We start from the raw sequence: 9,766 nt of genomic DNA, 5'->3' as shown, positions 1-9,766 counted from the left end.
TGTCAAGCCATCAAAGCAAGTTGCCAATTAGCTCCATCAAATTTTTGCGTGGTTAGGGGGTTGATTAGAATATGAGAATCAAATTCTCAAATAACTTTGCACCAGTCAAGAGCACGATTTCTCTCCAAAGCATAGAGAATAGCAACAATTTCCATAATATTATTTGAATGCATTCCTTTGTAGACAGAGAAAAATAAAATCAACGCATCAAAGCTATCCCTTCCGATTCCACCAATGCCTGCATGCCCAAGATTACCCCTAGAAGACCCATTTGTGTTGATTTTGAAAACCCCCTTGGGAGGTAGAGTCCATCTACCATCCCTTTGGGTTTTCCTTTTAGGGGCATGCCTTCCTTGAAACACAATAGATCTCAGACCATTCAGAATCAAGCCCAAGCTTTATCTCAACCCAATCTCACTAGGCTCCAAGGGGGTATCCATATCACAATTCACATATATCATTTCTTGTATCATGCCAATAATCCTCAACCATAACTACTAGGCCCATAGATTGCTTCCTCAAAAACTCTCTAGTTCCTTTCCAACCAAATTTGCCAGATGATACAAGATGACCCAATACTCCAAGCCACCTGAAGAAATGAAGCTTTAGTTGGTGGCCTCCCTAAGCTATTCCAAAAATCAACCAGGGACAAAGCATGAACACAAGGTTGCTTCCAGACTCCACACCACCAATGCCAAATGGTTTTTGATATTAAACTCATGAAAAAAGCAAAAAAGTTATTAAGCCTTAGTTATTACTGTAGACGTATAAAAATGACCATATTCCTAAATGAATATTTAATGTTCATTTTATTCTCATTCCTCTATTTTAGTTAAATCTAATTTAATTAAATCATCCACATTCTTCTATTTAATACCAAGAGTCCGTGGGTGTGTGGGCAAGTCCTTGAAATATTTTCACATTTTGGATTTCATTGAATCACTTTTCCCGCATACAATTATTATTATATTATTATATCACTATATATTTTTTAATATTCCTTCTTATTCTTATGTTAAAAAAAGTGGATTTTATATATGAACATTTAAAAACACGGAAGTGCCATTGTATATCACCTTTCGATGTAATAAGTTATGTAGAAGACACCTTTTTTTTTTGGCCTCTTTAAATAATGCCTCCACACAAAAATATATCTTAAACTAGATGTACTAGTTAAACATATTTCAAGAAATAAGCAAAAAAAAAAAAAATCTTTAGAATAGAAATTTATTTTTTAAATATTAAAAATTTCAAAAAAACTTAATAATCTATCATTCCTACAAATCTCCCATTACATCTAAATTTTAAAAATATTTTAAAGTTATAAATCTAACATCTCTATTTGAAAAATATAAATATTTTTTAAATAAAGAAAAATAATGATTTTTTTTACTCTCAAAATTTATTAATAACTAATCAACAAAACTCACAATTAAACTATAAACCATACTTACAATGTTATTTTTTTATTTTTTTTGGTTGGGTAATTAGCCGAAGCCTTGAATAGCTTTTGACTCGAGCTATGAACCAGTGAGGAGACATTAGGGGGCCCCATCCCCATTACATATCTTTGAATTATTATTCTGTATTATGGAAGGCCGAGAGTCACTTCAAATGTCCCTATTAGACCACACCTATTAGACCACACTGTTTTAACAGTTAAACTCAACCCCTTGAACCATACTTACAATATTATTGTCTAAATACAAATACTAATAATAAAATAATAAAAAATTACATTTATAATAATTGTTACTGTTAAATAATAATTTTATATTACCTTGACCACTGAACATATTCTTTCTATAAATACTTATTTTATTAAAAAATTATTTTCAGTGTACGTTTTCCACTTTTAATTTATTGATCATAAATCTTTATTTGTTTTATATTTTTCACTGTACGTTTTCCACACTTAATTTATTGATCATAAATCTTTTTTTGTTTTATATTTTCAAATCGTAATAAAATCCTTCAATATAATATATTTCCCGATCTTCTTCATTTAGTAATATCTATCATAAAATCCTTCAATACTTAATATTTTTTAGATCTTTAATAAAATGTTTTCATAAATGAAAACTAAAAGCTATTTCTATTTCAATCACTGATATGAACTGTAAAAATGTCGGTATATTTTAAATATCTTAATCCCTTCACGCGGATCAGTAAAATATTTTTATTTTATAATTTTTTTCAAAATAAAATTTTAATATGTAATTATGACATGACCCTCAGTCTTTGTTATTCTCCTCGGTTAGATTTGTACACACGTGTATATACATAAACCTCCTCCGCGAACAGATACACAGAGGACATATACTCATTACATATATATTCTTTCTCCACACCATATAAATTAGTCGTATACCTATTTTTGTCTTGTAACCCCTCGATTCTAGGTGTAGAAAATAAGCATATCTTAAATCTGGGTTTCAATCATTTCGGCGAATTTGTTAAAAAAAATTTAGCGTGATTTGTCAGACAGCTCGGCGAGGTCGCGCAAGTCTTCGAAATACAGGTCTGGTTTTAATGGATTTGATTTGGCTCTGAAAAAAAAAATTCTGTAAAGTTTGTTACAGGCGAATTTTTCATGCTTTATAGGGTTTTTTATGCCAGAATTTAAATTCTTTTTGAGGGTTTCGATTCGGCTGCTGATGCGCTTTTTGTGATGCTAAATTTTTTTTTAGGGTTTTAATTCGTGTTCTGAGACAAAATTGTAATGCAAAAAGGTATGAAGGATTTTTTATTTAGATGTTGAAGGAATTTTTTGTTTGAATTTTATTTTTTTGGGTTTTAGTTTGGGTTCAGAGACAAACATTTTATGCTATTTGGTTTTGGAGGGTTTTTATTTTAAGTTCGGAGAGACAAATTCAATAGAAAATGCTTTTGGAGGGATTTTCTTGAGATTGTGAGTCGAGTCTTTTCTTTTGAAGAATTTTTGTTCGGGTTCCAAGGCAATGTATTGATGCAAATGCCCGTAGATGGTTTTCGTTTCGGCTTCAGGGCGATAGTTTTATGGAAAATTGGGTTGGAGTGATTTTATTTGATGTTCGAGGCAAAAGTTTGGTGGCAAATGATGTTAGAAGGGTATTAATGGGTTTATGAGGTAAAATTTTGATGTAAAATGGGTTTTTCAGGGTTTTTTAAATTATTTCTGGAGCAAAGACCTATTTCAAAAGTGCATTGAGATGGTTTACTTGAAACTTCAATATTCGGAGGAAATTTTTTATGTGAAATGATTTCGGAATGACAAGATGTTGATGTGAGGTGGTTTTGGGTAGGTTTTCAGGTTATTAGACACATTTCTGATATACTTATTCACAGGGTTCGTTCTTTTGGCGTGTTGAACCACGTGGATCAATGAAGCAACCATGAGGTTAGCCTCTTTTTAGTGTGATTTTTCTCTTCCGCTGCTATTTTCTATTTTGTGTCATATACAGAAAGTTTCTTTTTCAGCTTTTGGTTGTATGGTCCTGTAATTAAGTGGAAAAATCCGGTGCCGAATTTCTAAGAATAGCTTACTTTGTGATTATGGGCATTCTATGAAAATGGTTTTGATTTGCAGAGAAACAGAATATACTGCAAATAATTGCCAAAGCTTTTGTCTGTACCCTCGAATGAATGTTGTAGGAATTTTTGTCTACACTGTGTTTTTATTGTCATTGTTTTTTGAAACTTGGATTTTTCCAGCATGAAGGATTTATAAGAAGAATTATCCTTTGAAGTAATTATTGTTTACATTTTGGATTGTGGAATTATTTGGGCACTGTTCCTTGAAACCTAGGTCTAAAATGATTATTCACTCTGCTGGTTTGTTTTTGGTGTTCTCAAAACTTCGATTGTAAAAATGTAGAGGCTTTGAATTAAGTATTCTTTGTCCTGCTATTATGTTTTTGATCTTTTTCTCACAATTTGGATTTTATTGGTGTAGGTGCTATACGAGAAGAATTCCCTCAATAATGTGGCCTGTTCCATGATTAAGGCACGGCATGGCTTTTTGCATTGTTTGAGGTGTGTATGAAAGTTGAATGTAGTTTAATTTTCTGTAGATGGACCTCAAACTTTTGCTTCATTCTCCCGTAGTCTCTGCCTTTAAAAGACTTGTATTTTTTACTTATAGATCCAATTCTAGGAGGTATGCAATCCAGATTTCTAATATTTTCAATTTGTGTTTTTTTTCTTATGATCTGATCAACTTGTTATGCTGCAAGGACATTTATATTTTAGTTGTTGTTCCCTGGTCTCTCAGTTTGGTGAGGACCTTTTTATCTCAGTTCTTTCACCTATTAGCTCTATCTTCTTCTGATTTAGTGAGAATCTGGGTCACAGCCAGACTTTTGGCATTGCCGAGGTGTGTCCAAAAGCTGTAAACAGGTGAACTATTAATGGATGGGTCTTCAGCTTGAACCTCATCCACTTCAATCCACTTACCTTGAATTCTTCCGCTGATTTTCCAAATTATCTGTTTAGATGAATGGATAATTTCCATGGTAAAAAGAATGCAGACCAAGGATTCAAAATGTTTTCAATTTCCGCTTTGGTCACTTAGTGGTTTTTGACCCATTTCCTCCTGTCTTTGAGCATTTAAATATCTGAGTAAATATATTCATATTTTGGTTCTTGCTCATCTGTGCGCCAACAGTGAGAACAGTTAAATGCTAGTTCTTATCCACTGATGCTCTGGTTCCTCATGATGACACACAAGGCAGATCAGTAATACCAATTTTACTAGGAAGTGAAGGACAACCTTTCAGATTTGCCAATGATTGGCTTTTTTGAATTCTCTCCTTATCTTTGTGGTCATTTTATTGCAATATGGTGTACAGTTACACCGAGGATGTTCTCCCAGTCTTTAGTTTCTCTATATTTCCCTTCATTAGATATAGCAGGGATAGATCTATAGTACTTAAGAGTTTCCTCATGACCTACTAAACATCAGTTTCTGCAATTTGTAGTTTTCTTTTGAGATTTTCATGAAGAAAATTGTTTCCGACACCTTGTTTAACAATATCCTTTTGGCTTATTGCCAGCCTTAGTTGTTTGTTACTCTTTTCTCATACTGCAGTGAAGACATTCAGATCTTAGTTCTTACCCATATGTGCCTTGGTTTGTCAAAGTGAAGGGTGAGGAACTATATGATGTTTATTCAATTTTTTTAGTCATACTGGCAATGTGGGAAAAAACTTAAAAGATATGGCATAATCTCTTAGCATTACATAAAAGATCATGTTTTCTGCAGTAAATTTTTAACTATTGCACACTTCCATTGACAATACAGTGTACATGTGTGGTGTTCTCCCATTAAATTAATGGTGGTCAGTTTCTTTGTGTTTCCCATCAGTTAGATTTGAATGATTGAACATTTTGTGGATGGTTTTGTTCTGCAATAAAGAAATATTTTCAATGCCCTACACCTTCCAATCTAAAGTTTTTAATTAGAATTTCTTTTTTATTTTAATGCAATACTTGTAAGTTACATGTTATTTGTCATGTCTTTATTTGCCTTATAGGCATTGTTTGATGAAAAATAATTGGATCTTGTCAGCATTTTGCATTTGCTGACCTTATAGCATTTTATGTTGTATAAGTTTTTACCAGTTTGGACACGAAGATTTTAATGCCTCATTAATTGGGTTTACATAACTTGTGCATATTCTGCATGGTAATTCATTATAATTTTGGGGGTCTGTGTTCCTGAAGAAAGTAACAATATTTGCAATGACATGCTTTTATCTCTGTTCTGGCTGTGTTTTATTTTAAATCCTTTAATATATGGGTTTACAATTATTATTGGGGTGTTTTACTGGAGTTATCTTTCTTCTTTCTTTTCTTTTTTTGTTGTGCAATGAGTTTCATTGAGTGATGCTGTGTAACGCACATTGACAGGGCATAATATTAATCATGTTGTTTAGAAAAAATAAATAAGGGCAATGAGTGTTCTATAAAAATCAGCACTTTTATATACTTATGATTTGTACTTGAGCAAGGAATTATATTGGTTTAATTTGTGTTGTTCTTGTATCAGTCATATGACAATATTTTTTGAACTTCACTGATCTGGACCATACTTGGATGTGAAATCATTCTTTGTTGCAAATTACTAGTTTAAGCTCATCAGTTGTGATTTTGGTTTTGTGATCTGCGGTTTGGTTTTGTCAGGAGCTCTATTTTGATGTAGAAATCTTTCTTTAGTGTAAATTATTATTGGAAGTTCATTGTTTGTGATTTTATTGTTTTCTTTTGGCAGGCAGCAAAGACAGCATAGATGTGTTTTTCATTCTAATATAGTTGCTTTGGAGAAAATTACTTGCACTACTTGAAAGTAGTGGTTGTTCCCTATCTTTAACGACTTTGGTCTTTTCTACAAAAGCTGTTACTTTCAAATGGGCCTTATTAGGAGCGGTGTGAAAGTTTCTAGGAATAGCAGCCATTCGCAAACTCAGTCCAGCTCATCCACTGATGATGAGCTTCATTTGAAAGAAAACCATCCATATCAAGATGATTCTGGGGCTGACTCAGATACTACAGATGAATCAGATGTTGCAGAAGTAGGAGCTGAGTTATGTATGGTTGGAGACCAGACATGTTCAGTACCCTACGAACTTTTTGACTTGCCTGACCTAAAGCAGATATTATCTTTGGATACATGGAATAATGTCTTGACGGAGGAGGAGAGGTACAATCTTACAGCCTATCTTCCTGATATGGATCAGCAATCGTTCAATCTAACATTAAAGCAACTTCTTGGAGGAGAAGTATTACATTTTAATAGTTCCATGACTGAACTATTCAATAGATTGAAAGGTGGGTTATGCTCGCCCAAAGTGGCTCAGTACAGAGAAGGATTGCTTTATTTGCAGAGGAAAGAGCATTATCATTCATTGAGGAAATATCACAATAATATGGTAAGCACTTGCCTGGAAATGTGCAAGGTTTGGAAAAATTGTTCTTCAGGTGCAGGGGTGGAAGATAGGATTCGAATATGGAACTCTTTGAAAAGTCAAAAGAAAATTTCACAAGCAGATCCTCAGGCCCTTATTGCATATACAAAGCAAGGTGAAGCCTCAAGAAAGGGAAAATCTGGAAAACCGCCTACACAAACAAACAAAAAGGCTAAACCTTCTCAATCTCAAGGATTAACTGACACTGTCTACCCTTCTAATCAAGGAAATATTGTAACCACCACAAAAGCAGATGGCAAAGGAGTTCTGAAAGTGAAGGCACCCAGTAAGAGTACATTTCCATCTGAAAGCAACACTGTAAAGCTAGAGTCCAAGGATACTCTGAAATTAGAAAAGCGAACACCAAAGGGTGTTCTAAAAATAGTTTCAAAGCCTCCAGTAAGGCATGAACAGGCTCCTTTTCAGGACACGCACGGCTATGAAGCACAAATTAGACCATCACTTCATTCTCAAGCTATGTCTGGATGGGATGGTGATAGTTATGTTGGAGAGACTTCTTTTGGTCTATCTAAGAGTAAAGATAGGAAAAGAAAGAATGATTTTGAATCAGAGTCTGCGGTAGCACAACAGCCTTTTGATTACTACAGTAATGCAGGGACGGGGAAAAATGTGTCAGGATATGACAAAAAGATGAAGAAAGTTAAGGAACAACCTATACATAATAATATCAGTACACAAATGCCTGTTTGGTACGGGCATGATGCCCGGAATTTTGAGGAAGATGACAATCTTACAGGTGGAAAGAGATTCATGAAAGATTTGACAGATAATAGGAGATACATGCAGGAGGGGAGCATGCTAAATGAAGATATTCCATATACAGAACAACGCTGGAGACATATGGATAAACAAAATAGGGAGTATCAGAGAAGCCCCGTAGGACACTATGCTGATGTAGGAGATTGGAAGACTCCAAATTATCATCAGCCGTTTCCATTTGAGCGGCAAATGAATTATACCAATAGAGAGCTAGATCTTGAAGGTCCGGGAAATTTTCATGGGGAGCAAAATCTTATCCCCAAAACTATGGAAAGATCTAAGAAAAAGCGTAAGGAGGTAAGACAATCTTTTGAAGATCCATTCAGACTTAATGAACAAAACTTTGCCGAAGACCATAGGGATAAACACGACTATCTAAAGGAGCAGTCAAATTTTGTAGGGAACAGGAGACAGCTACTAGATGCTGGTGGGTTATTGGATGACACAAAATGGTCTGATCAAAGTAGATTTATGAATGAACAAAAAAGAAGGAAAAAGAGTCAAATAGGTGATTCCAGTCTTGATTTAGAAAGGAATTTTGAAGAACCACTGGCCTTTGAAGGCACGCAACATTCAAAAAAGACTAAAAGAAAAAAGGACCAGGGAAAAGGTGAATCAACAGATTTCTTCGTGCCCCACCAGCCGGTGAGAGCTGAATATGATGTGAAAGCTGTTGATGGCCAGAATAAGGTTGGGCCAGTGAAAATCAAATTTAAGAATAGGAAGGACGATGCTAAAATTCCTCATTTTTTGACAGAGGGAAATGGGCCTCAAGATCATGTCCAGTCTAGTTTGTATTCAGAGGAGGATGTAGAGAGAAGAGCATAGAAAGAGGATATCCGACATAAATCCATTTTATCAGATGATGTCTACCAGGCAGTCTCATAAAATGCTATCCTGCCAAAGTTGAAAATTTCTAGCTTTCATTCGGATGCTAGCATCAGCTTATGATTTCTAGGAATTTATTGAGCTTATTTCTTTCTATGGCATGAATTACATTATAACCTGCAATGCCAATTTCCTATTGTAATTCTACCATGGTGCCAAAAGCAGATCGAAATATATAATTCTTTGCTTGTCCCTTATTTTCAACAAGAGGAGGAAAGTCACTAGAGAGGAGATTATGCTCAATGGGGCTCAGTCCCTGGGTTTAATGTTTTAACTTCTATGATTGAAATGTGAAATCATCATTTATTCTACAGGTAGTGCTAATGATTCCCTGTGGCTTGTCATGTTGATACACAGTTTTCAGGAACATGGGAGGAAAGAGACAAGAATATGGAAGGGGATGCATTCCTCTTGGTTTATTTTTTAATTTTTAATTATTTCATGAGTTTTTATGCATATAGGATTTGAAGTTGTTTGTTTCATTACAAATTTCAGGGTATGTGATATATTGCAATGGTGTGATAGAAGATGTTATGCGCTGTTTATTTTTGTTTTCGCTTTCTCAGATCAATTTGACCATTAAGGATTTTAGAAGTTTGATTAGACATTTAATGATTAATTTTTTTTCTAATTAGTGATTAGATTTTATCAGTTACTGTTTTGTTCTGCTTTGAAGTAAATGTGTGTCACGCTATATGTATTTTTAAGGGCTTTGGGTGTATTGCCCATTTTTAACTTGTCAATGTCCATTTTTTCTTTCCTTTCAGCCTTGTTGAAGGCTCAAGCAATGCTTTTGCAGTGGTTATTGAGCTCTACTCATTGTATTGGGAGAGCAAATCCTGCATGAGAGCGCCACCAGTTTTAGAAATAGCTATAGTTACACCCACATGTATATGGAGCAACATTCCTGATTCTAAGACCATTAACTCACTGCTTTAAAAGTTGTGATTGAGAAGCACTCATTATAAGGGCAACAGCCCAAACTTTTTTCAGTGTGAATCTTTGAAATATGCTTAGTGGATACAAAGTAAATGATACGATTAGTTTTCATAGAAAGTTAGTTTCTTAGTTGAAAATAAAGAGAAGTAAATGGCAGGAACATTGGAATTTTGGCATATCTGAATTAATTATTCAGATTGTAGATCCACCATGAT

The 9,766-nt window shown here is 34.2% G+C and overlaps 1 protein-coding gene across 5 annotated transcripts; it reads left to right on the top strand.

Annotated features, from left to right (window-relative positions):
* Positions 1 to 2,299: 2,299 nt before the first annotated feature.
* Positions 2,300 to 8,923, top strand: LOC131062524 (uncharacterized). Of its 5 annotated transcripts, XM_057996210.2 has the most exons (5): positions 2,300 to 2,521; positions 2,691 to 2,732; positions 3,328 to 3,379; positions 3,935 to 4,014; positions 6,251 to 8,923. In XM_057996210.2, exon 5 carries the CDS (start codon positions 6,387 to 6,389, stop codon positions 8,550 to 8,552), a length of 2,166 nt encoding a protein of 721 aa, XP_057852193.1. In that variant the 5' UTR covers positions 2,300 to 2,521; positions 2,691 to 2,732; positions 3,328 to 3,379; positions 3,935 to 4,014; positions 6,251 to 6,386; the 3' UTR covers positions 8,553 to 8,923. The 5 variants fall into 5 exon arrangements, with proteins under 5 accessions (XP_057852193.1, XP_057852192.1, XP_057852198.1 ...); XM_057996209.2 differs by lacking the exon at positions 2,691 to 2,732; XM_057996215.2 differs by lacking the exon at positions 2,691 to 2,732 and having other exon boundaries at positions 3,293 to 3,379.
* Positions 8,924 to 9,766: the final 843 nt, after the last annotated feature.

The sequence above is a fragment of the Cryptomeria japonica genome, chromosome 1 (assembly GCF_030272615.1).
Source record: "Cryptomeria japonica chromosome 1, Sugi_1.0, whole genome shotgun sequence".
Taxonomy (NCBI): domain Eukaryota; kingdom Viridiplantae; phylum Streptophyta; class Pinopsida; order Cupressales; family Cupressaceae; genus Cryptomeria; species Cryptomeria japonica.
Note: the sequence above shows the minus strand (reverse complement) of the source record. Positions and strands in the feature narration are given on the sequence as shown.

Excerpts from the sequence above, each read along its gene's own strand:
- LOC131062524 (XM_057996211.2), top strand. The coding sequence starts at position 6,387 with ATGGGCCTTATTAGGAGCGGTGTGAAAGTTTCTAGGAATAGCAGCCAT.